General features: G+C 46.8%; 1 protein-coding gene across 2 annotated transcripts in view; it reads left to right on the top strand.

Annotated features, from left to right (window-relative positions):
* KHDRBS2 (KH RNA binding domain containing, signal transduction associated 2) overlaps positions 1-27,012 on the top strand; it is a 398,703-nt gene that overhangs the window by 79,087 nt on the left and 292,604 nt on the right. For both annotated transcript variants that reach the window (XM_075497293.1, XM_075497292.1), the window contains exon 2: positions 17,290-17,417. In XM_075497293.1, coding sequence (XP_075353408.1) covers positions 17,290-17,417 — 128 coding nt within the window. The remainder of the gene's footprint in view (positions 1-17,289; positions 17,418-27,012) is intronic.

Genomic DNA, 27,012 nt, shown 5'->3' with positions numbered 1-27,012 from the left:
GATACTCAAAAGCTGTCTGGCTGTGGTCCTGGGCCACTGTCTCTCGGTGGCTCTGCTTGAGCAGGGGAGGTTGGACCAGATGACCTCCGGAGGTCCCTTCCCCACCTCAACCGTTCTGTGATGCTGTGACTCAAAGCACACTTGTGCAAGTTGAGAAGGCACATCTGCGTTGCCTGACGTGGGAAGATTTGAACGTTTCTATATGCTGATGAAGATTCAGGTTTGCCTCATGGGAGTCTATCATCCATGAGGCCGCCCCCTCTTTTTTTTTTTTTTTCCTACAGGGGATTGATTTAGGAGTGACTGCACAGAAAACGTAACAAGCAAAACAAAAGCATGAGGGCTGCCATGAGGTAAACATTGGAGTGAAACCAATGAGAGCCCCACAGGTAGTCTCACTCTTGGTAAATCCGCAATCTCTTGTTCCTATACTAGTAATGTCTGAAAAGCCCAGCTGAAGTCGGCTTTTGAGCAAAGACTTGAGCAAAGACTCCACTTTTATTCCAAAACTTCCATGTACTCTCAGTCAAAAAGCAAGCGCAAGACTGGGAAGGGGAAGGGGAGAGTCAAAGGGGCTGGTGGAAGTTTGGAAGGCCAGTGGTTTGTCCTGAGCTTTAGTTCCCCTCCCTCTTGCCTAGCGACCATGCAGACTTCTAAGTATCTTCAGCACCTCCTCAGGAGAAATAGCATTTAAGGCCAATAGCGCCCTGGCTTGTATCAGGAATAGTGTGGCCAGCGGGACTAGGGAAGTGATTGTCGCCCTGTACTCGGCACTGGTGAGGCCGCACGTGGAATGCTGTGTTCCGTTTTGGGCCCCTCACTACAAGAAAGCCATTGAGGTGCTGGAGTGTGTCCAAAGAAGAGCAACGAAGCTGGTGAAGGGTCTGGAGCAGAAGTCTTATGAGGAGCGGCTGAGGGAACTGGGGTTGTTTAGCCTGGAGAAGCGGAGGCTGAGGGGAGACCTTATCGCTCTCTACAAGTGCCTGAAAGGAGGTTGTAGCGAGGTGGGTGTGGGGCTCTTCTCCCAAGTAACAAGCGATGGGACAAGAGGAGATGGCCTCAAGTTGTGCCAGGGGAGGTTTACATTGGACGTTAGGAAAAATGTCTTCACCGAAAGGGTTCTCAAGCACTGGAACAGGCTGCCCGGGGAAACGGTTGAGTCACCCTCCCTGGAGGTATTTAAAAGACGCGTAGATGTGGCGCTTAGGGTGCCAGGGTTTAGTGGTGCACTTGGCGGTGCTAGGTTAACGGTTGGGCTCGATGATCTTAAGGGTCTTTTCCATCCTAAATGATTCTATGGTTCTAGCTGTGTACAAACAGATAGATTTTCCTCAGTTGCCTGTGAGAATTACCTTGCTTACTAGTGAGAAATTCATTCCTTCATTTCATTCCAAGACTTAACTGCACGTGCAGGAAGTATTTTGTTCTTTTGTTCACGTTTGTCTCTCCCCTCTGCACCCCCATAGCACAAACCTTTGTATAATTGCGTTGGAGCTATCTTAAAAGAGCTTCCTATCTATTAAACCTGCCTGAACGAAGTGTTTTACTGCAGAATATTGCTTTGTGAGCTCGTGCTTAATTGATGCTTGCTCCCACTGAATGCAACATACCACATTTTTTCCCAGGTATGCTGAAGTGTTTTATAAAAATGAAACTCTTCCCACCAGTCTTACTTGCAAGTAACGATGTTCTTGGTACACCATTGTTTTTCAATGACTGTGGTAGTCTTTGGACGTGGTGTGGAGAATCTGTAGCATGTACTCCCCCGAGGGCATTAAACATGAGGCTCTGTACAGAGCATACCACAGGGGCAAATTTCTCTAGGAAGGCTTTGGGAGTTACTTTAAAAGTCTCTCAGGAGGAAGGAGAAGAAAATAAGCTTTTCAAAGGCTTGCTACCAGCCATTAAATTTGGAGGGGCATTATAGGCAGTCCCTTTGCGATAGGGCAGGGTGATCGTAAATTGACTTCACTTATCACTGCCACCTGGGGAGAATGGTGGTAAGTCACAGGAAAAGTTATTCTGGGAGGTACTTGGGGTAAACTGTGAGAAAACAAGTGGTGTGGAAGGACAAGAGGTTTTCTAATAAGCCCTTGGTGGTGTTGGTACCAGGGCAGAAAGGAGAAAAAGTGATAAGATCTTCAGTTGATCATACTGTGGAAATGCAATACAAGGAGAAAAGGCACACCCATACAAAACGTTCAGTACAACGTTCTATAGACAAGTGTAACACAGAAGAGCATGAGAAATCCAGCACCCGGGTTTCTATCGTGTTATCATCATAACCCTAAAAGGCCTTGCAAGCGTCCCGTTAGGTTTTGAGACGTGATTTGTAACGGAGAATAGACCCTTGGCCCCAAGGTTCACGGTTGGGTTTGACATTATTTTTGCAATTGTTAGTAGGAGCAGTTTTGGTGTAAAGCAGTATCATTTCTGACACTAGTAGCAGGGCGTACAGTAGTACCCTTCTTGGTAGGGTGTGCTACCAGGCCCTGTGCCTGGCAGGGCTGCGGGACCTGCGCCGGGATCGGCTCCTTGTTGCCTGCCGTTCCCTGGAGGAAAGCTGGCCTCCCCGCTGACGGTGCTCTCTTCTCCCAGAATAAGCTGGGACTTGCCATTCCGGGCTTAGAGCTCGCCCCTCGTCGCGATGTCTTCTCCTTTGGTGGTGCCGCTGTGTTCGGCGCCATGTGCTGCGGGACCTGTGCCGGGATCGGCTCCTTGTCGCCTGCCGTTCCCTGGAGGAAAGCTGGCCTCCCCGCTGACGGCGCTCTCTTCTCCCGGAATAAGCTGGGACTTGCCGTTCCGGGCTTAGAGCTCGCCCCTCATCGCGATGTCTCCTCCTTTGGTGGTGCCGCTGTGTTCGGCGCCGTGTGCTGCGGGACCTGTGCCGGGATCGGCTCCTTGTTGCCTGCCGTTCCCTGGAGGAAAGCTGGCCTCCCCGCTGACGGCGCTCTCTTCTCCCAGAATAAGCTGGGACTTGCCATTCCGGGCTTAGAGCTCGCCCCTCATCGCGATGTCTCCTCCTTTGGTGGTCCCACTGTGTTTGGCGCCATGTGCTGCGGGACCTCCGCCGGGATCGGCTCCTTGTCGCCTGGCGTTCCCTGAAGGCAACCCGGCCTCCCTGCCGATGGCGCTCTCTCCTCCCCGAGGAGGCAGGGACCTCCCGTTCAGGCCTTGGAGCTCGGCCCTCGTCACGAGCAGTGTCCTGAGCCCTGCTCTGCTGCCGTCTCCTGCTGCTCGAGGGGTCGTAGCCCTGGGCGTGTTGAACCCTGCTGTGGCCGTTGTGGTGCCGCCTTGGGGGCCTGCTTCGGCCCCTCTCTGGGGCCCTGGCGTGGCCACCGCCGCGGTCTCTGCTGGAAGAGCCGCGGTGCTGGCGGCCTGAGGAATGAGACTGCCTCCTTTCCGCAGAGCGAGGCCGAGATGTCCCTCCTCGAGCGTGGCTGGCAGAGCTGCTGTTCTGCACGATGGGGTACACCTCATACTTACTGGCTCCCACCTTGCGGTAGATGTGGTAGAAAGACCCCCGGCAGACTGGGCACACAGCTCTTCTGCGGGTCCACTCCAATATGCAGGAAAAACAGAAGCTGTGCCTGCACCAGCTCACGGAGGCTTGGTCGTTAATGGTGTCCAGGCAGATTGGGCACATTAGGTCCTCAGACGCATCCCGTGGCACAGCCTGGGGCACCTGGCTGGTGCTGGCAGCAGGGGAAGAGGTGCCCTCCTCTGCCAAGTCCTCCTCCAACGCCATCTCACGCTGCAAACAAAGGAGATACAAAGCTCATGACCTGCCCTGGAGACTCAGCCTGCAGGAGGCAGCAAAGCTGTGGAAGTTGAGCGCTAAAGAGTTGCCCGCTGTGCCTCGGGGCTGTGCTTGTGCTGCCGCAAACGCCAGGGACCATCCCGGGGCAGATGAGTGACACCAGGGGTGCCTTTGCATGTTCCTGCTCTCAGGGCAGGGTGGCGACTGACCTCTCCGACACGTGAAGGCAGGAAAGCGGTTCCTGGCCTCTCAGCAACGGCAGGCCGAGCCTGGGGGCACAGCAGGTCGGGACCAGCGCCCCGGGCCCTGCCGGTGTCCGTGTCCGGCAGATCCTCTCTGTGCCCTCAGAAGGGAGCCCGCGGGATGGGGGTCCGTCGTCCCCCCACCTGCAGACGTGCGTCCCCGAAGGATGAGGACAGCACTGTGGCCCTTCAGGGCTGCCCCACGCCCCTAAAGGACTGATGTCACGGGGGTCACAGTGACTCTCTGGTGACATCACAAGGCTTTCAGGGGCCACACCCAGAAGACGCAAGCCCCAGCCTCGGGGAACAAAAGTTCCCCGGATAGCTCATCTGGCAAGACCGCCCCGCTGTCGAGCAGAATCCCGTTGCCGTATTTTTCATATGAATTTTGGACACCAGGTTTCACTGTTCATATCCAGCCCTACATTCTGTTTTAGAAATAAACCATCTCAAGGCATTTCTTACTCTTCGGCCGACTTTGCGGGTCGAGGGAGGTGATCCTTCCCCTCTGCTTAGCACTGGTGAGGCCACGGCTGGAGTACCGTGTCCAGTGCTGGGCTCCCCAGCACAGGAGAGAGACGGCCATGCTGGAGAGAGTCCAACAAAGGTCCCCAAGGATGGTGAAGGCACTGGAGCATCGCTCCTCTGAGGACGGCCTGAGAGAGCTGCCTCCGGGCTGTTGAGCCTGGAGAAGAGAAGGCTCCAGGGGGGATGTTTTTCAACATGTGTCAATACCTGAAGGGAGGGTGCAAAGAAGACAGAGCCAGGCTCTTTTCAGGGGTGCCCAGTGACAATGGGCACAAACGGCAAGGCAGGAGCTTCCCTGTGAACATCAGGAAACCCTTTTTTACTGTGAGGGTGACCGAGCACTGGCACGGGTTGGCCAGGAGCTTGTGGAGTCTCCGTCCTTGGAGATACTCAAAAGCTGTCTGGCTGTGGTCCTGGGCCACTGTCTCTCGGTGGCTCTGCTTGAGCAGGGGAGGTTGGACCAGATGACCTCCGGAGGTCCCTTCCCCACCTCAACCGTTCTGTGATGCTGTGACTCAAAGCACACTTGTGCAAGTTGAGAAGGCACATCTGCGTTGCCTGACGTGGGAAGATTTGAACGTTTCTATATGCTGATGAAGATTCAGGTTTGCCTCATGGGAGTCTATCATCCATGAGGCCGCCCCCTCTTTTTTTTTTTTTTCCTACAGGGGATTGATTTAGGAGTGACTGCACAGAAAACGTAACAAGCAAAACAAAAGCATGAGGGCTGCCATGAGGTAAACATTGGAGTGAAACCAATGAGAGCCCCACAGGTAGTCTCACTCTTGGTAAATCCGCAATCTCTTGTTCCTATACTAGTAATGTCTGAAAAGCCCAGCTGAAGTCGGCTTTTGAGCAAAGACTTGAGCAAAGACTCCACTTTTATTCCAAAACTTCCATGTACTCTCAGTCAAAAAGCAAGCGCAAGACTGGGAAGGGGAAGGGGAGAGTCAAAGGGGCTGGTGGAAGTTTGGAAGGCCAGTGGTTTGTCCTGAGCTTTAGTTCCCCTCCCTCTTGCCTAGCGACCATGCAGACTTCTAAGTATCTTCAGCACCTCCTCAGGAGAAATAGCATTTAAGGCCAATAGCGCCCTGGCTTGTATCAGGAATAGTGTGGCCAGCGGGACTAGGGAAGTGATTGTCGCCCTGTACTCGGCACTGGTGAGGCCGCACGTGGAATGCTGTGTTCCGTTTTGGGCCCCTCACTACAAGAAAGCCATTGAGGTGCTGGAGTGTGTCCAAAGAAGAGCAACGAAGCTGGTGAAGGGTCTGGAGCAGAAGTCTTATGAGGAGCGGCTGAGGGAACTGGGGTTGTTTAGCCTGGAGAAGCGGAGGCTGAGGGGAGACCTTATCGCTCTCTACAAGTGCCTGAAAGGAGGTTGTAGCGAGGTGGGTGTGGGGCTCTTCTCCCAAGTAACAAGCGATGGGACAAGAGGAGATGGCCTCAAGTTGCGCCAGGGGAGGTTTACATTGGACGTTAGGAAAAATGTCTTCACCGAAAGGGTTCTCAAGCACTGGAACAGGCTGCCCGGGGAAACGGTTGAGTCACCCTCCCTGGAGGTATTTAAAAGACGCGTAGATGTGGCGCTTAGGGTGCCAGGGTTTAGTGGTGCACTTGGCGGTGCTAGGTTAACGGTTGGGCTCGATGATCTTAAGGGTCTTTTCCATCCTAAATGATTCTATGGTTCTAGCTGTGTACAAACAGATAGATTTTCCTCAGTTGCCTGTGAGAATTACCTTGCTTACTAGTGAGAAATTCATTCCTTCATTTCATTCCAAGACTTAACTGCACGTGCAGGAAGTATTTTGTTCTTTTGTTCACGTTTGTCTCTCCCCTCTGCACCCCCATAGCACAAACCTTTGTATAATTGCGTTGGAGCTATCTTAAAAGAGCTTCCTATCTATTAAACCTGCCTGAACGAAGTGTTTTACTGCAGAATATTGCTTTGTGAGCTCGTGCTTAATTGATGCTTGCTCCCACTGAATGCAACATACCACATTTTTTCCCAGGTATGCTGAAGTGTTTTATAAAAATGAAACTCTTCCCACCAGTCTTACTTGCAAGTAACGATGTTCTTGGTACACCATTGTTTTTCAATGACTGTGGTAGTCTTTGGACGTGGTGTGGAGAATCTGTAGCATGTACTCCCCCGAGGGCATTAAACATGAGGCTCTGTACAGAGCATACCACGGGGGCAAATTTCTCTAGGAAGGCTTTGGGAGTTACTTTAAAAGTCTCTCAGGAGGAAGGAGAAGAAAATAAGCTTTTCAAAGGCTTGCTACCAGCCATTAAATTTGGAGGGGCATTATAGGCAGTCCCTTTGCGATAGGGCAGGGTGATCGTAAATTGACTTCACTTATCACTGCCACCTGGGGAGAATGGTGGTAAGTCACAGGAAAAGTTATTCTGGGAGGTACTTGGGGTAAACTGTGAGAAAACAAGTGGTGTGGAAGGACAAGAGGTTTTCTAATAAGCCCTTGGTGGTGTTGGTACCAGGGCAGAAAGGAGAAAAAGTGATAAGATCTTCAGTTGATCATACTGTGGAAATGCAATACAAGGAGAAAAGGCACACCCATACAAAACGTTCAGTACAACGTTCTATAGACAAGTGTAACACAGAAGAGCATGAGAAATCCAGCACCCGGGTTTCTATCGTGTTATCATCATAACCCTAAAAGGCCTTGCAAGCGTCCCGTTAGGTTTTGAGATGTGTTTTGTAACGGAGAATAGACCCTTGGCCCCAAGGTTCACGGTTGGGTTTGACATTATTTTTGCAATTGTTAGTAGGAGCAGTTTTGGTGTAAAGCAGTATCATTTCTGACACTAGTAGCAGGGCGTACAGTAGTACCCTTCTTGGTAGGGTGTGCTACCAGGCCCTGTGCCTGGCAGGGCTGCGGGACCTGCGCCGGGATCGGCTCCTTGTTGCCTGCCGTTCCCTGGAGGAAAGCTGGCCTCCCCGCTGACGGTGCTCTCTTCTCCCAGAATAAGCTGGGACTTGCCATTCCGGGCTTAGAGCTCGCCCCTCGTCGCGATGTCTTCTCCTTTGGTGGTGCCGCTGTGTTCGGCGCCATGTGCTGCGGGACCTGTGCCGGGATCGGCTCCTTGTCGCCTGCCGTTCCCTGGAGGAAAGCTGGCCTCCCCGCTGACGGCGCTCTCTTCTCCCGGAATAAGCTGGGACTTGCCGTTCCGGGCTTAGAGCTCGCCCCTCATCGCGATGTCTCCTCCTTTGGTGGTGCCGCTGTGTTCGGCGCCGTGTGCTGCGGGACCTGTGCCGGGATCGGCTCCTTGTTGCCTGCCGTTCCCTGGAGGAAAGCTGGCCTCCCCGCTGACGGCGCTCTCTTCTCCCAGAATAAGCTGGGACTTGCCATTCCGGGCTTAGAGCTCGCCCCTCATCGCGATGTCTCCTCCTTTGGTGGTCCCACTGTGTTTGGCGCCATGTGCTGCGGGACCTCCGCCGGGATCGGCTCCTTGTCGCCTGGCGTTCCCTGAAGGCAACCCGGCCTCCCTGCCGATGGCGCTCTCTCCTCCCCGAGGAGGCAGGGACCTCCCGTTCAGGCCTTGGAGCTCGGCCCTCGTCACGAGCAGTGTCCTGAGCCCTGCTCTGCTGCCGTCTCCTGCTGCTCGAGGGGTCGTAGCCCTGGGCGTGTTGAACCCTGCTGTGGCCGTTGTGGTGCCGCCTTGGGGGCCTGCTTCGGCCCCTCTCTGGGGCCCTGGCGTGGCCACCGCCGCGGTCTCTGCTGGAAGAGCCGCGGTGCTGGCGGCCTGAGGAATGAGACTGCCTCCTTTCCGCAGAGCGAGGCCGAGATGTCCCTCCTCGAGCGTGGCTGGCAGAGCTGCTGTTCTGCACGATGGGGTACACCTCATACTTACTGGCTCCCACCTTGCGGTAGATGTGGTAGAAAGACCCCCGGCAGACTGGGCACACAGCTCTTCTGCGGGTCCACTCCAATATGCAGGAAAAACAGAAGCTGTGCCTGCACCAGCTCACGGAGGCTTGGTCGTTAATGGTGTCCAGGCAGATTGGGCACATTAGGTCCTCAGACGCATCCCGTGGCACAGCCTGGGGCACCTGGCTGGTGCTGGCAGCAGGGGAAGAGGTGCCCTCCTCTGCCAAGTCCTCCTCCAACGCCATCTCACGCTGCAAACAAAGGAGATACAAAGCTCATGACCTGCCCTGGAGACTCAGCCTGCAGGAGGCAGCAAAGCTGTGGAAGTTGAGCGCTAAAGAGTTGCCCGCTGTGCCTCGGGGCTGTGCTTGTGCTGCCGCAAACGCCAGGGACCATCCCGGCCCTGGGCAGATGAGTGACACCAGGGGTGCCTTTGCATGTTCCTGCTCTCAGGGCAGGGTGGCGACTGACCTCTCCGACACGTGAAGGCAGGAAAGCGGTTCCTGGCCTCTCAGCAACGGCAGGCCGAGCCTGGGGGCACAGCAGGTCGGGACCAGCGCCCCGGGCCCTGCCGGTGTCCGTGTCCGGCAGATCCTCTCTGTGCCCTCAGAAGGGAGCCCGCGGGATGGGGGTCCGTCGTCCCCCCACCTGCAGACGTGCGTCCCCGAAGGATGAGGACAGCACTGTGGCCCTTCAGGGCTGCCCCACGCCCCTAAAGGACTGATGTCACGGGGGTCACAGTGACTCTCTGGTGACATCACAAGGCTTTCAGGGGCCACACCCAGAAGACGCAAGCCCCAGCCTCGGGGAACAAAAGTTCCCCGGATAGCTCATCTGGCAAGACCGCCCCGCTGTCGAGCAGAATCCCGTTGCCGTATTTTTCATATGAATTTTGGACACCAGGTTTCACTGTTCATATCCAGCCCTACATTCTGTTTTAGAAATAAACCATCTCAAGGCATTTCTTACTCTTCGGCCGACTTTGCGGGTCGAGGGAGGTGATCCTTCCCCTCTGCTTAGCACTGGTGAGGCCACGGCTGGAGTACCGTGTCCAGTGCTGGGCTCCCCAGCACAGGAGAGAGACGGCCATGCTGGAGAGAGTCCAACAAAGGTCCCCAAGGATGGTGAAGGCACTGGAGCATCGCTCCTCTGAGGACGGCCTGAGAGAGCTGCCTCCGGGCTGTTGAGCCTGGAGAAGAGAAGGCTCCAGGGGGGATGTTTTTCAACATGTGTCAATACCTGAAGGGAGGGTGCAAAGAAGACAGAGCCAGGCTCTTTTCAGGGGTGCCCAGTGACAATGGGCACAAATGGCAAGGCAGGAGCTTCCCTGTGAACATCAGGAAACCCTTTTTTACTGTGAGGGTGACCGAGCACTGGCACGGGTTGGCACGGGTTGGCCAGGGAGCTTGTGGAGTCTCCGTCCTTGGAGATACTCAAAAGCTGTCTGGCTGTGGTCCTGGGCCACTGTCTCTCGGTGGCTCTGCTTGAGCAGGGGAGGTTGGACCAGATGACCTCCGGAGGTCCCTTCCCCACCTCAACCGTTCTGTGATGCTGTGACTCAAAGCACACTTGTGCAAGTTGAGAAGGCACATCTGCGTTGCCTGACGTGGGAAGATTTGAACGTTTCTATATGCTGATGAAGATTCAGGTTTGCCTCATGGGAGTCTATCATCCATGAGGCCGCCCCCTCTTTTTTTTTTTTTTTCCTACAGGGGATTGATTTAGGAGTGACTGCACAGAAAACGTAACAAGCAAAACAAAAGCATGCGGGTTGCCATGAGGTAAACATTGGAGTGAAACCAATGAGAGCCCCACAGGTAGTCTCACTCTTGGTAAATCCGCAATCTCTTGTTCCTATACTAGTAATGTCTGAAAAGCCCAGCTGAAGTCGGCTTTTGAGCAAAGACTTGAGCAAAGACTCCACTTTTATTCCAAAACTTCCATGTACTCTCAGTCAAAAAGCAAGCGCAAGACTGGGAAGGGGAAGGGGAGAGTCAAAGGGGCTGGTGGAAGTTTGGAAGGGCAGTGGTTTGTCCTGAGCTTTAGTTCCCCTCCCTCTTGCCTAGCGACCATGCAGACTTCTAAGTATCTTCAGCACCTCCTCAGGAGAAATAGCATTTAAGGCCAATAGTGCCCTGGCTTGTATCAGGAATAGTGTGGCCAGCGGGACTAGGGAAGTGATTGTCGCCCTGTACTCGGCACTGGTGAGGCCGCACGTGGAATGCTGTGTTCCGTTTTGGGCCCCTCACTACAAGAAAGCCATTGAGGTGCTGGAGTGTGTCCAAAGAAGGGCAACGAAGCTGGTGAAGGGTCTGGAGCAGAAGTCTTATGAGGAGCGGCTGAGGGAACTGGGGTTGTTTAGCCTGGAGAAGCGGAGGCTGAGGGGAGACCTTATCGCTCTCTACAAGTGCCTGAAAGGAGGTTGTAGCGAGGTGGGTGTGGGGCTCTTCTCCCAAGTAACAAGCGATGGGACAAGAGGAGATGGCCTCAAGTTGCGCCAGGGGAGGTTTACATTGGACGTTAGGAAAAATGTCTTCACCGAAAGGGTTCTCAAGCACTGGAACAGGCTGCCCGGGGAAACGGTTGAGTCACCCTCCCTGGAGGTATTTAAAAGACGCGTAGATGTGGCGCTTAGGGTGCCAGGGTTTAGTGGTGCACTTGGCGGTGCTAGGTTAACGGTTGGGCTCGATGATCTTAAGGGTCTTTTCCATCCTAAATGATTCTATGGTTCTAGCTGTGTACAAACAGATAGATTTTCCTCAGTTGCCTGTGAGAATTACCTTGCTTACTAGTGAGAAATTCATTCCTTCATTTCATTCCAAGACTTAACTGCACGTGCAGGAAGTATTTTGTTCTTTTGTTCACGTTTGTCTCTCCCCTCTGCACCCCCATAGCACAAACCTTTGTATAATTGCGTTGGAGCTATCTTAAAAGAGCTTCCTATCTATTAAACCTGCCTGAACGAAGTGTTTTACTGCAGAATATTGCTTTGTGAGCTCGTGCTTAATTGATGCTTGCTCCCACTGAATGCAACATACCACATTTTTTCCCAGGTATGCTGAAGTGTTTTATAAAAATGAAACTCTTCCCACCAGTCTTACTTGCAAGTAACGGTGTTCTTGGTACACCATTGTTTTTCAATGACTGTGGTAGTCTTTGGACGTGGTGTGGAGAATCTGTAGCATGTACTCCCCCGAGGGCATTAAACATGAGGCTCTGTACAGAGCATACCACGGGGGCAAATTTCTCTAGGAAGGCTTTGGGGGTTACTTTAAAAGTCTCTCAGGAGGAAGGAGAAGAAAATAAGCTTTTCAAAGGCTTGCTACCAGCCATTAAATTTGGAGGGGCATTATAGGCAGTCCCTTTGCGATAGGGCAGGGTGATCGTAAATTGACTTCACTTATCACTGCCACCTGGGGAGAATGGTGGTAAGTCACAGGAAAAGTTATTCTGGGAGGTACTTGGGGTAAACTGTGAGAAAACAAGTGGTGTGGAAGGACAAGAGGTTTTCTAATAAGCCCTTGGTGGTGTTGGTACCAGGGCAGAAAGGAGAAAAAGTGATAAGATCTTCAGTTGATCATACTGTGGAAATGCAATACAAGGAGAAAAGGCACACCCATACAAAACGTTCAGTACAACGTTCTATAGACAAGTGTAACACAGAAGAGCATGAGAAATCCAGCACCCGGGTTTCTATCGTGTTATCATCATAACCCTAAAAGGCCTTGCAAGCGTCCCGTTAGGTTTTGAGATGTGTTTTGTAACGGAGAATAGACCCTTGGCCCCAAGGTTCACGGTTGGGTTTGACATTATTTTTGCAATTGTTAGTAGGAGCAGTTTTGGTGTAAAGCAGTATCATTTCTGACACTAGTAGCAGGGCGTACAGTAGTACCCTTCTTGGTAGGGTGTGCTACCAGGCCCTGTGCCTGGCAGGGCTGCGGGACCTGCGCCGGGATCGGCTCCTTGTTGCCTGCCGTTCCCTGGAGGAAAGCTGGCCTCCCCGCTGACGGCGCTCTCTTCTCCCAGAATAAGCTGGGACTTGCCATTCCGGGCTTAGAGCTCGCCCCTCGTCGCGATGTCTTCTCCTTTGGTGGTGCCGCTGTGTTCGGCGCCGTGTGCTGCGGGACCTGCGCCGGGATCGGCTCCTTGTCGCCTGCCGTTCCCTGGAGGAAAGCTGGCCTCCCCGCTGACGGCGCTCTCTTCTCCCGGAATAAGCTGGGACTTGCCGTTCCGGGCTTAGAGCTCGCCCCTCATCGCGATGTCTCCTCCTTTGGTGGTGCCGCTGTGTTCGGCGCCGTGTGCTGCGGGACCTGTGCCGGGATCGGCTCCTTGTTGCCTGCCGTTCCCTGGAGGAAAGCTGGCCTCCCCGCTGACGGCGCTCTCTTCTCCCAGAATAAGCTGGGACTTGCCATTCCGGGCTTAGAGCTCGCCCCTCATCGCGATGTCTCCTCCTTTGGTGGTCCCACTGTGTTTGGCGCCATGTGCTGCGGGACCTCCGCCGGGATCGGCTCCTTGTCGCCTGGCGTTCCCTGAAGGCAACCCGGCCTCCCTGCCGATGGCGCTCTCTCCTCCCCGAGGAGGCAGGGACCTCCCGTTCAGGCCTTGGAGCTCGGCCCTCGTCACGAGCAGTGTCCTGAGCCCTGCTCTGCTGCCGTCTCCTGCTGCTCGAGGGGTCGTAGCCCTGGGCGTGTTGAACCCTGCTGTGGCCGTTGTGGTGCCGCCTTGGGGGCCTGCTTCGGCCCCTCTCTGGGGCCCTGGCGTGGCCACCGCCGCGGTCTCTGCTGGAAGAGCCGCGGTGCTGGCGGCCTGAGGAATGAGACTGCCTCCTTTCCGCAGAGCGAGGCCGAGATGTCCCTCCTCGAGCGTGGCTGGCAGAGCTGCTGTGCTGCCCGATGGGGTACACCTCATACCTATTGGCTCCCACCTTGCGGTAGATTTGGTGGAAAGACCCCCGGCAGATTGGGCACACAGCTCTTCTGCGGGACCACTCCAATATGCAGGAAAAACAGAAGCTGTGCCTGCACCAGCTCACGGAGGCTTGGTCGTTAATGGTGTCCAGGCAGATTGGGCACATTAGGTCCTCAGACACATCCCGTGGCGCAGCCTGGGGCACCTGGCTGGTGCTGGCAGCAGGGGAAGAGGTGCCCTCCTCTGCCAAGTCCTCCTCCAACGCCATCTCACGCTGCAAACAAAGGAGATACAAAGCTCATGACCTGCCCTGGAGACTCAGCCTGCAGGAGGCAGCAAAGCTGTGGAAGTTGAGCGCTAAAGAGTTGCCCGCTGTGCCTCGGGGCTGTGCTTGTGCTGCCGCAAACGCCAGGGACCATCCCGGCCCTGGGCAGATGAGTGACACCAGGGGTGCCTTTGCATGTTCCTGCTCTCAGGGCAGGGTGGCGACTGACCTCTCCGACACGTGAAGGCAGGAAAGCGGTTCCTGGCCTCTCAGCAACGGCAGGCCGAGCCTGGGGGCACAGCAGGTCGGGACCAGCGCCCCGGGCCCTGCCGGTGTCCGTGTCCGGCAGATCCTCTCTGTGCCCTCAGAAGGGAGCCCGCGGGATGGGGGTCCGTCGTCCCCCCACCTGCAGACGTGCGTCCCCGAAGGATGAGGACAGCACTGTGGCCCTTCAGGGCTGCCCCACGCCCCTAAAGGACTGATGTCACGGGGGTCACAGTGACTCTCTGGTGACATCACAAGGCTTTCAGGGGCCACACCCAGAAGACGCAAGCCCCAGCCTCGGGGAACAAAAGTTCCCCGGATAGCTCATCTGACAAGACCGCCCCGCTGTCGAGCAGAATCCCGTTGCCGTATTTTTCATATGAATTTTGGACACCAGGTTTCACTGTTCATATCCAGCCCTACATTCTGTTTTAGAAATAAACCATCTCATTTTAAGACTAAAAATCACACCATTTGAGCTGGAGACCCCGGCCCAAGCAGAGACTCCTCAATTTTGCATGTGCATACAATATTACTGTAGTACTGTAACTTTAAGTGTAAGATGAGAAGATGTAGACCAATGCAATACTGCCTTGTGTAATTACTTAGGCATATTTATAATTAGAGTGTATCAGTACTGCAGCTGCATGAACAAGCGGTGTGCTATCTTTGTGGAGCTACCACTTTAGCACCCCGTCTTGCACAAAACTTGAAATAAACTGGTATCTCGGCTCTGTGTGTGTATTGGTTGTTGTAGACCGGGTAACAAACTCCGTTTGTGAGACTACACAGTTACAACACTTTTCCCTGTTTTGTTCACCTTTGTCTCTCCCCTCTGCACCCCCATAGCACAAACCTTTGTATAATTGCGTTGGAGCTATCTTAAAAGAGCTTCCCATCTATTAAATTTTTCTTTCCATGTATATTAAAGTATTTTATAAAAATGAAAGTTGTCCTCCTGATGCTTTCAGTGAGTATTAAAATAACTTTTTAATCCTAAATTAGGGAAGGTGTATTTTGCCTCAGTTCTTTCACGTGTGTTGTCTCGGAGGTTTTAAAAGATCTTATAACAGTGGCATTAGAGATCTGTCTGCTGGTGCAGGCTTTAAATAAAGTATTTGGGCTAGAATAGGCAGCTTAAACATTTATTAACAAATTACTGTGTGGGCTGTTGTCTTACATACATTTTTGAATACACTTGTTGCATGTCAAAGAAACTTGTATGTGTGTTCGTGATTGTTGTCACTGTGTTAGTCTTCTCCATGCTTGCTTTCTGGGCCTTGAGACTGCATGCTTCTGAGACCCACAGCTGTCCCTTTTCAGCCATAATTGAGTTATAGTTAACTCATTATAAGTATTGGCATTTCCTTTATAGTTAGTAGCAACACTAGAGCAAATGCAGGTTTTTCAATAGTAGCTGCATTGTCAGGAAGCTCTCAGGCACTGTTTTAGATGTTCCTTGCAGGGTAATAAATTCAATTGCTTATTATTATTTGTTGCTTATAGAGCTTTAGGGATTAAAGAACTCAAAACTATTTAACCTGAATATATTTTGGTTTTTTTTTTTTGTAAATTGTGTGTTCTACATACCAATATTATTATATATATATATATAATGATTATTTACTGCATTTCTTTAATGAAGAGTCTTTTTATGCAAGAGTTAGTTTTATTTCTTATTTTGTACAACCTTTAAATGATTCAGAAGTATTTGAATGGAAACTCAGTAACAGCAAGAGGTTTCTTCAGTTTTTTTACTACTCTTACTGCAAGTTAGAGATTTTTATTAGAATCTGACTTAATTCTAGCGGGTCATATTTAGAAAATAGCATCGAGTTAACCAAGGGATAACCAAGGGATCAAGCCCAGCCAGCATGGGTTCAGGAAAGGCAGGTCCTGCTTGACCAACCTGATCTCCTTCTATGACAAGGTGACCCGCCTAGTGGATGAGGGAAAGGCTGTGGATGTTGTCTATCTAGACTTCAGTAAAGCCTTTGACACGGTTTCCCACGGCATTCTCCTGGAGAAACTGGCTGCTCATGGCTTGGACAGGTGTACTCTTCGCTGGGTAAAGAACTGGCTGGACGGCCGGGCCCAAAGAGTGGTGGTGAATGGAGTTTATTCCGGTTGGCGGCCGGTCACAAGTGGTGTTCCCCAGGGCTCGGTGTTGGGGCCAGTTCTGTTTAACATCTTTATCAATGATCTGGACGAAGGGATCGAGTGTACTCTCAGTAAGTTTGCAGACAACACCAAGTTGTGTGGGAGTGTTGATCTGCTTCAGGGTAGGCAGGCTCTGCAGAGGGACCTGGACAGGCTGGATCGATGGGCCGAGGTCAATTGTATGAGGTTTAACAAGGCCAAGTGCCAGGTCCTGCACTTGGGCCACAGCAACCCCATGCAACGCTACAGGCTTGGGGAAGAGTGGCTGGAAAGCTGCCTGGCAGAGAAGGACCTGGGGGTGTTGGTTGACAGCCGCCTGAATATGAGCCAGCAGTGTGCCCAGGTGGCCAAGAAAGCCAATGGCATCCTGGCTTGTATCAAAAATAGTGTGGCCAGCAGGACTAGGGAAGTGATTGTGCCCCTGTACTTGGCACTGGTGAGGCCGCACCTCGAATACTGTGTTCAGTTTTGGGCCCCCACTACAAGAGAGACATTGAGGTGCTGGAGCGTGTCCAGAGAAGGGCAACGAAGCTGGTGAAGGGTCTGGAGCAGAAGTCTTATGAGGAGCGGCTGAGGGAACTGGGACTGTTTAGCCTGGAGAAGCGGAGGCTGAGGGGAGACCTTATTGCTCTCTACAACTACCTGAAAGGAGGTTGTAGAGAGGTGGGGGTCGGTCTCTTCTCCCAGGTAACAAGTGATAGGACAAGAGGAAATGGCCTCAAGTTGCGCCAGGGGAGGTTTAGACTGGATATTAGGAAATTTTTCTTCACCGAGAGGGTTATCAAGCATTGGAACAGGCTGCCCAGGGAAGTGGTTGAGTCGCCATCCCTGGAGGTATTTAAAAGACGTTTGGATGAGGTGCTTAGAGACATGGTGTAGTGGTGGTTTTGGCAGTGTTAGGTTTATGGTTGGACTTGATGATCTTAAAGGTCTTTTCCAACCTATATGATTCTGTGATTCTGTGAGTTGTGATGATGTGATCCTCTTTTAAAAGACTGATGGACTGAATCGGAAATCTCAGGTGTTCCAGGTGCCACTGAGATCATTTGGCTTCAGTTTCAGCTGTGGAAGAATTAGTTGAGGAGTACGGCCTGTGGATTGTCACCTCTGCCTCAGCACTGGTGACAGTCCAGTTTTTCTCTAAGACAACGTACACGTCATGTGAGTGCAAACAGCACAGGTGTTCAGTTCATAGTCTGTATTATAATGTGCAAGTTTAAAGTTTCTGAGGATGACAAATATCATTTCACTGATTGCTTTTTTAATATTTTTCAGAAATTGAAAAATTTCAGGGTTCTGAAGGCAAGAAGGAAGATGAAGAAAAGAAATATCTTGATGTTATCAGCAACAAAAACATAAAGCTCTCAGAAAGAGTTCTGATCCCTGTGAAACAATATCCAAAGGTACTGGAAATATAGTCTCACATTTGTTTAATTTTTCTTAATAGGATGATGAAATAGTCATACATTTAACCATTTTTATTGACTCTTCTTATGCAGGCTTTGTGATATTAAAAAACAAAATAGAAATAAAGCTCCTATTTGAAGTTACCTGTTATTAGCTATTATATGTTTTAACTTTTGTCTCACGTCTTTCAGAAAAGCTGTTGAAGTGAATGAGACTTTTTTTTTTACTTTCAGTAGGTCTTGTAGCTGGTCCATAGGCAAACTGTTGAGATATTTTCTTATAGTTGCTTTTTTCACATATACCGTCTTTTTAGTAAATAAAAGACCAGTTAACAAAAAAAGTATTCTAGCAGGATAAAGAAATAATGTTTTTATAACTCTGAAAAGTCAACTTCAGTGTGCTGCAGCTTCCTCATACAGGAGTTGGGGGATTTTCTCTGCTGTAGTAAGTTTTAAAAGATTACTGCAAGCTATGACTTTGATAATGTATGTCCCTGTTTATAAAATTCAGCTGTCTTTCCACCACATACTTTCTTCGTATTATATTTTGTTCTTCTCACTGCTACATACTGTGATTAAAAAGGCATTTTTTTCCTTGTAGAAGCGCCCCAAATTCAGCTGCTTGTCTGAAGTTTTAGTTTTTATTTTACATGAAAGAGAATGTTGATTTTTTTTTTTTTTGTGTACAGTGTTGTATTTTACATAAACAGTTGTTGTAATAGTATTCAAACTGAAATGGTAAACATCTCCACTTATCTGTAGAATATTTTCTTCTTGCTGATTTATTATCACATGGTATTTGGTTCACCATTAGCCTTGATTACACTCTCAGCTTTTTGCTTTATATTTTCGTCAGTAAGAGCAATAAATTACAATGGGTAAAAAGCCTATCAAACAAAATGAAAGGTGTAAAAAAAAAAAAAATATTCAATGATTCCAGCTGACATTTACCTCCTGACTAGTGAATATAAAACCGAGATAATGTAATCATCCAAATGGTAAAGACCTTAGAAATGCACACAGTGCTATAAGGAATTACTTTCTTGCTGCAAAGCCTGAGGTGCTTTGACTAGATTTGTGGTATTTTGTGTAAATGCTATAGGTGACCTGAAGTTCTTAGTAAGAATGTAATAGGGCTGTAACTTTATAATGGCAATGTGATAATTACTCAGAATACTATTTGATGAAGATAGTAGAATGAAAGACAAACTATTTAAAAGACAAATGCAATAATCTATCCAATATAGTGCCTGAATATGATTAAATTAACCTTCATTTCCTTTAATGAGCTTGTTCTATTAATGAGTAGTAAGATGTAAAGCATTTCTACAGGTTTTGAGCAGTGAAATTAAAAAAAAAAAAATCAGTGTGGTGGAAATGAAATACTTATTCAGTAATGCAAAATACACTCTTGGAAAGTTCCTGTAGTTGATTTGCTAGCAATATTACGTGCTTGGCATGGAAGTATTCCCAGAAGTGCAGGTTTCCTGCTCACATCTAGGAACCATATGTGACAAGTACGCTTCACACCCTACCCCCCCCCCCCCCCCCCCGTTTCTGATAAAGATGGGGGCTTTTAGCATGGTGGTCACCGGCTTTTTGCGCCTTTTGTTCTCTGCCGTGCCCCCCAGGCATGTACACACCTCGGTAGGGGAGCAGGAGAGCAGGGAGCCCTTGGTCACCAGACGGGGTCCACAGCCGGTGAGGCGCCTTGGCTCAGAGAAGCTTCTAGATCACGATCAGTCATGACCACAGCTCAGATCCCACCCAGGGTATAAATGGGGCACCGCCAGAGCCTCCCTTTGAGCATGCTCCGCTTGGAGTAGCGGGCCCGTGCTTATGGCCTCTCCTCTTGGGTTGGGACTTTGCCTGAGGTAACTTCCCAGGATTGAGTGCATTCACCTCCTTTAGTGAGTGATGTCTTCTGGATATATTCTTGAGTGAGCCGTCACACACACAAACCCCACCCCCCGGGGTGAGGGATTGTATTTTCTGGGTACCCACAAGAGAGAGTTTCCCCTTTGTGAGTGAGTGGGCGTGCGCACTTTGGATCATTGTTCTTCTGTGTGTTGCCGTGTAGAGGCAATACCCCGACTGACACCTCGAACCTGTTCAGTGTTAAATGTTATCAGCCTGTTGATTGGTTTCGGTTTACCCCTGTTTCTTTTGTCTCACAAACAGAGTTTGTTACCCGCTGTGCAACACCCACTATGCACATAGAGCTAAGATGCCGATTTATTTCTGGTTTTGCACAAAACCGGGTGCTGGGTGGTAATTCCACAGAGCTAGCACACTGCTCGTTCATGCAGGTGCAGTATTTATACAGTGTAGTTACATGTATGCATAAGTAATTACACAAAGCGGTTTTCTAGTGGTCTAAATTTTCTTGTCTCAATCTTAAAGTTACACTACTATTTTAATATTCTATGCATGCTCAAAGGTGAGGGGTCTCTGCTTGGGCCGGGGTCTCCAGCTCAAAGGGTGTGATTTTTAGTGTTACAATGAGGATAGTTCACGTGAGGGTGCTTCTTATCACACTTCTACTAGTTGTTTCAGATGGTTCCCAAAACATCTTAATTAGCTTACATATTTTGCCAGGATGTGCTTCACTCCCAAGGACAATAATTATTGATTAGATGTTCCACATTCAAGTATGAATCCCTCTTATCAGCTTCACATATGTCTCGGCCTTCCACCAGCTCTAGTGTACTTCTCACATGTGAATATTTAGATCAGACCTACTTTCCATGCATACCTGTGTAACACTGAGTCTGATTGGCTACAGTTCTCCTTGGTTTCTGTCATGTGGTTTTGGCTGTTTTGTGAAATAAAGTTGTCTGAGCTTGTGCCTCATTTGAGTTAGTTTCAGTGTACCTCTGTGACACCATCCTTCAAGGATTGCGTTTGCCATTTGTATCAAACTGCTGATTGCTGTGGTCTAGTGTCTTATCTTTTCTTGATGAATTGTATACATTAGATTACTCAAAATCAGTACACAGTGGTTGCTTCAGATTGCTTTATAAATAATGAAAAACAGTAGAAATTGGTTTTAAAAAAAAAGACATTAATTTTATATATTTAGCAGAATATGGTAATAAAAGCAGTTGATCAGACCTGTACTTACAAACATTAAGAGAATTGCAGTATGATTTCACCTGAGAGGCATTTATATTTGAAAGAGCATTATTTTCAATTATTCATTCATTGTTTGCTGATAAGCTTTTTTGGGCAGTGCTAGGTCAGCAGGGCTTTGTAAATCTGAAGAGAATATCCAAGAGTATAAAATTTTGGAAAAAAATTCTGACCAGTTAAAAAGTAATGTGGTTTACAGACTCTATTTAGGAATGAGATCAATCCTTTAAAGACACTTGCTCTTATTTTAACTACATGTAGAAATATAAATTCCTCCAAGGGAACCCTTGGCCTAAAGGATTATTATGGTCTGTATGTTAAGCTGCAGTGAGGGTAGATTCCTTCAGTGACAGCTGTAGAGTCAGAAGGGGCATTTTAAGGTTTGAGTAAAAGTTAACTGAACACAAAAGGCTTCTAGTGGCTAAACAGCTCTTGAAGTTGCAGAATAAGTATTATAAAATGGTCTCTACTCAAGTGATTACGGTCTGATTTCTGAAATTGTTGGTGCAGACAACAGGAAAATAAAATCAAAGACTGAGATTAGCAACAGCAGTCTTATGTTACCAGCTCTGTTAAAGATACAGGCCTCTCTCTTCTTCTGTAAAAGAGAGATCTAAAAAATAAATAAGGGTGTTACTTGGTAGTTCAGCAATTATCTTCTCTGAGATTAATTATTTTAAATCTCAGCAGCCCAAGTAAAAACGGCATCTCATTTACACACACCCCTCTATGCAGCAGATCTTTTTAATGCCCTCAAAATTTCTTCTGAAACAGTGATGCAGTCTTCTGTTTGTTGACCCTTTTTCCTGTCCCATAGTGCCATGTTTTTACTTTCATGATACGTGAATTCCAACTAAGGCAGACCAACAAAAATACTCAGAAGACTATTTGTTGCTGACTTTTCCATTTTTCAGCTTTTGTAGTTATTCAGTTTAAAACTTGCATGAAAATACCCAGGGCTTGTTCATAAAGATTTTGCCATTGATCAGTTGAATGTTGTATTTCAATTATATCAAATATGGGAAAAGAGTAGGTTATTAAAAAAAGAAAAAGAAGAAAACAGAAGTCTGAAATTATCTTGCTGCTGAAAAACAAAAGCCACAATTTAGAGGCTTGGTGAGAAACTTTGTCATTTGCATGCCAATACCTACCTCTCAGAGAGTCAGAATTACTGTATGGGCTTAGGGTCAAAACACCCAAACAAGTGTAACTTACACCTTCAGTTATTGTCATGAAAATTCTTCTGGAAAACCTTGGATTTTCAGTAAGCATTTTCTCTTCATATGAATTACAAAAAAGAGTGAGTTTGGTTTGAATTACTACCTCATCAACTCCCAAAACCACTATTCTATATTCAAGATGAAGGAACCCAAGTCAGTTCAAATATATAGATTTAATGATTTCTTTCCAGTTGTTCTTTCTAGAAATTAAATTCTTACTTGGTTAAATCTGGGTTTGGATATTTCTTTTCCTTCTGATCTATTAACAAGTAAATTAGTCTAAATCTAATGGAGTTGAAATAACATGGACAAATTTAGAGCCAAAATGCTGAGTTAAGTTATTTAATTGCATGACAGTTCACATTCAAGATAAAGAAATTCAAGTTTTATAAAATTTCAGTTACATTGAAATTGCACATTCTGGAAAAAAAACCGAGCAGTTAATTAAGGAATACATTTTCCAAGTTACTTAGTTACTGAAGACTGGGAGGTGTAGTGAAGTTAGAGGTGATGACACCTGGAAATAATGAACTCTTCTTTTTTCAGTGAAGGACAGAAATCAATACAGTGTCTTCTGAACAAAAGATGGTGTTTAATAGTTTCTAATTATATGATTATTGAATAAAGATAGATTTGTCTATAAATAAGAGGATAGGATATTTATTATATAGATATAATTATATAAGTATAATACTAAATAAAAATAGCTACAATTTGCTCTGATGCTAGAGTGAGTCATAAAGTGAGAAAGTTTTAAAACAAAATCTCAGTTTAAGTACGGAATTATATTTCAATTTTCCCTCTAGTGGTTTGTTAGATAATGAAAACTATCAAAATATAAGATACTAGAAGTATGTCGTGCTAACTACCAGGATCTGGTTGGGGTGACGAAGATAACAAGCAGGTTGATTCTTCTGAATGACTTCCATGACATAGAGTTGCAAACTGCGAGGCACTGTGTCTTCAGAGGATGTAGTGTAATAAAGCCTCTTCCCTGCACAAAGGCTCAGCTGATGGGCAATAATGGTCTAGTTCAGAAATATGGTCTGGCTTCAGCTGAGCTTCCTAACCCCTGCTGGGTTCCTCCTGGATGTTTACCATTTTTGGGGGGAAAAAAAAAAAGAGATAATCCAGCCCCTTACCCTTTGAAAGGCTGGCACCCTGCTTTAGAGTATGTGTTTCTGGGGAAGAGACTTAAGCTAATGTTGATGAATACTATAAATTAAGTTAAATTTCAGATTCTTGATATTCTTTGTTTTGCCTGTCTCATGGTGGTTCCTTGAATGATGAATGACTCGACTGAATTCACTTTTCTCACTCTCGGTCATTTTTTAAACTGGTTATGTTGTATATAACATGTCAGGTTGGAGACACTGCTCTTGCAATGAAATTTATTTGTTCAACTAAAATCTTGTAAGGTATTTTAATCTCTGATACATTAAAACAGAATTCACAGGTGATTTGAACAACAAATATATATATATAATATATGTACTATATTTATTTTGTATACATTACACCTGGGAGTGAATCGCTCCACTAAAAACTTTCTTAGAGGGCATTTGAAACGAATTTTGAATGAAATAACTATTTGCAGGAGTAGAACTGGTTTTGTACTTTTCCTCTTTCTAATAAATTTAGCATAAATCAATGGGATTATTTTATTTGTTTTAAATAGTCCCCTATGGAATTACAAATAATTCCAATGATCCTGAACACGGAGATTGTATTAACGAAAGCCCTGTCCAGGTATCAGCAGTAAGGCAGCTATCAGCACTTGATCAGTCATTTCTCAATTCTATCAATTATGTAATTAATTAAAAAGGTAAAGTTCATTGGTGCTCAGTAACCTGAAACTTTCCTTTTTCGCATGTATATAAAATGTATCATTCCCTTATATTTCTAATCTGAGCTACATAACAACATATAAGTAAGAGGCTGTCTATATTGGTATAGCGGAAATTCCTCAGGACAAGAAGATAATGTCACCTGAGCTGAGATTTGTGTCTGAAATTTCCCCCATTAACCATTATTCTAGTTAATAACTGTATTTTGTAGTGTGTCGATTCTACGTTAAAAATACACAAGCAAAAAAAATTTCTGAAGTAATTCAGAAGAGTCCTAGCTGTGGCAGATAGATCTATGAATATTATTCTCCCCCAAAAATGAAAAGAAGAACTTGCTTTCTTGGTATACTTTATTCAGTAGTACTTCATACAGAGAAACAAAATGTTTCTGATGTTTCTGTTCAGTATATTTGGAATTTTAAGTACAGGCATGAACACAAAAGAAAAAATACAATTGATAGTAAGGGGAAGATGGCACATACTGGTGAAGATATGTAAGGGAATTGAAAGAAAACAGGGTAAGGACTTTGGATAGAAATAAGTATAGAGAAGCTTCAGTCACTGTATCAGTAGAAAAAGATACTCACTAATGAGGAGAGAGTGAAAAAGGCTAGTCATGCCTGAGACAGAGGGAAGAGCAAATAGACTAGAGGATGGGACAGAAGGTTCGATGCAGAAAAAGAAAATACTGTGTGTGCAGTGATGTTTCATTGCATGGGGAAGTAATTAGGAAAAGGGACATAAAAAAAGGTAAAAGACAGGAAGAGTAAGAGAAATGAAATGATGGAACTCAAAGACAAGGCAAAAAGAGCAATTCATTACTGCATTAAGAGAAAGAGTGTGGGGGCCAGTCTGAACTGGTGGATATGCTGATTCTCTGGCAAGCAGTTATCTCCTGATTGACATCTGCCAAACAAAAGTGTGTGAGCAAAGGAAAAAAGATCTAGTGTTGAGGCAGTTCAGTTGTCCTTTAGTATTTTCAAATGTGTATGTTTCTCTGTGTATATTAAGAATCTATTTGGTCTGATCATTTATTGCTCTCATGTAAGATAAATTCATCCAAATGTGCTGTTCTTAAAAATAGCATATGACTTAAGCAGCTTTACACACTTAAGCCTCTGTGAGCAATTTCTGCAGTTCCTTGAACAGATTTTTGCTATTTACTAACCAATAGTTTGGCTTTTGTTGTTTCGTGTAGTCATCTCCTTTTTTCGTGATAACTTGTTTAAGGAGCGTGTAAACCTGGCTTTGCAAATTTGTTCCTTTGTACTGTTTAAGAATTTGAGACCTTGTTTAAAACCTTAGCTTTATGTAGCACATAATATAGAAAGTTTTTGTTTGCAAGCTTGTCCAGTGCACAGCATAAGTGAAAACGATATTGACTTTGGTGAAATTCTGCCCCCTTTGTGCTTGGCTTCAGCTTAGCTGGATTTCAGCCTTTAAGGGATGGCTTGTTTTGTTCATTAGTTTTGCTTTCTGTGAGCACAGATACATCAAATAGCTGACAAGTCAGAAAAATAAACAGTATCTATATAAAAAAATCTTTAATATTGCAGTGCATCTTTTACTATTTAAAAGATTCAAATAAAAGTCAAAATTGTCACAGCACTGAATAATATTTGTTTATATCATTTTATACTTCATAAACCCATGACTTCAAGCAAATAACTCATACAAACTCACTGATGCTAAAGAATCCATTGTGAAGGGTCAGCTTTTCTGTTCTTGTTCTGTCTTTAATGTCTGGCTCAGACAATTAATATGGTGATTTTTCTTTTTATTTAGCTTTCTCCTTCTTTTATGTTTTCTTTCTCTCAAACGTGACAGTTGCTATTCTGCTTTCAAAGCAATTGTTGTCATATTAATCATCTCCAGGTGATTTGTGTGTTTAGTTCCCTTTTAAGTAAGATAGGAAGAAAAAGATATAGTGATACGTCCATTAGATGGATGGACAAGAAAATATAAATTTTAAGGAAAATGGGATCTGGGCTGTCAGTTCACTGAGTAGCCAGGTCTTCAAACTGTGATTTATGTTGCTCTAATGAAATGAGGATCTTGTTGATACATAAGGCAAAAGGAAAATTTGATCTGTCACTCAGTCCTGGAGATGTTTCAGGAGATTGGAAAAAACACTCCAATATTTTTAATAAAAAGAAACAGAGCTAAGTGTCTAACTACAGAATAAGGATTTTCACCTGCCCTACCAGCATTTTTTTTCCTCCCATGTAAGACAAGAAAAGCTTTCATACTTGGAAGGATACTAGAATTTAGACTGATGCCAAACTAAATCTAAAGATTATGCTTGTTCTGTTTTTCAACTGAACTTGAGAGGCCCGAACAGTGAAAGGCAGAAAATTATTAATTCAGATAATGTGTACTGCACTGAAATTGATGCCGTGAATAGTTGTTTAAATACAGAATGCTTTCTCATAGGTCTTGACAGATTTCTACCCCTACCAGGTATCCTGGTTTGGGGTGTTTACACTGGTCAAGGACTTTCAGCTTCCCATGCTCTGCCAGGTGCACAAGAAGCTGGGAGGGGACACAGCCAAGATAGTTGATCCAAACTGGCCAAAGGGCTATTCCATACCATATGATGTCATGCTCAGTATAGAAACTGGGGGGAGCTGGCTGGGGAGCAGCGATTGCTGCTCCAGGACTGGCTGGGCATCGGTTAGCGGGTGGTGAGCAATTGCATTGTGCATCACTTGTTTTGTATATTCTTTTATCATTGTTGTTATTATTTTCTTTTCCTCTGCTGTCCTATTAAACTGTCTTTATGTCAACCCACGGGTTTTACTCCCCCGCCCTCGGATTTTCTCCCCCATCCCACCGGTGGGCGGGAGGGTGAGTGAGCGGCTGTGTGGTGCTTAGTTGCTGGCTGGTTTTAAACCACGACACCAGGTCTTGATGAAGTAACTGAACGTGCATCTTTGTAACAAAATACCACTTTTTATTTTATAAATTTGTGGAGGGGGTTCAAACTTCCTTTTTAATTAAGGCCCTTTCAATTTTCCTGTTCAAGTGTAATTGTCACCCATAATCTCTGATCCACACAACACCAGCAATAGGGGCAAAAACTTGTTTATGTTCTGTGTTTAATCTGGAATTTAATAGTATTTGATGCTTTCATTAAACCTCTGGTTTCTGGAGTCACTGATGTACAGAAAAGTATTATAGAAAATTTATATACAGTGTTTAGTACTTCATGTTCAGTACCTCTTGAAAAGGTACTTGAATAAAAATCATTCAGTAATGAAAGACCAGGCCTTAATTAAGCTGCTCAGATATTAGAAAAAGTATCTTTGAGTTGTATACTATTTAATTTCTGCTTCATACCGAATTTCCTATTAATCTATATTTTCTATCCTGATCATTAATTTTATTTCAAAT

Source organism: Mycteria americana, chromosome 3 (genome assembly GCF_035582795.1).
Source record: "Mycteria americana isolate JAX WOST 10 ecotype Jacksonville Zoo and Gardens chromosome 3, USCA_MyAme_1.0, whole genome shotgun sequence".
Lineage (NCBI taxonomy): Eukaryota > Metazoa > Chordata > Aves > Ciconiiformes > Ciconiidae > Mycteria > Mycteria americana.
The sequence above is the reverse complement of the archived record's forward strand: the minus strand, read 5'-3'. Positions and strand labels throughout refer to the sequence as shown.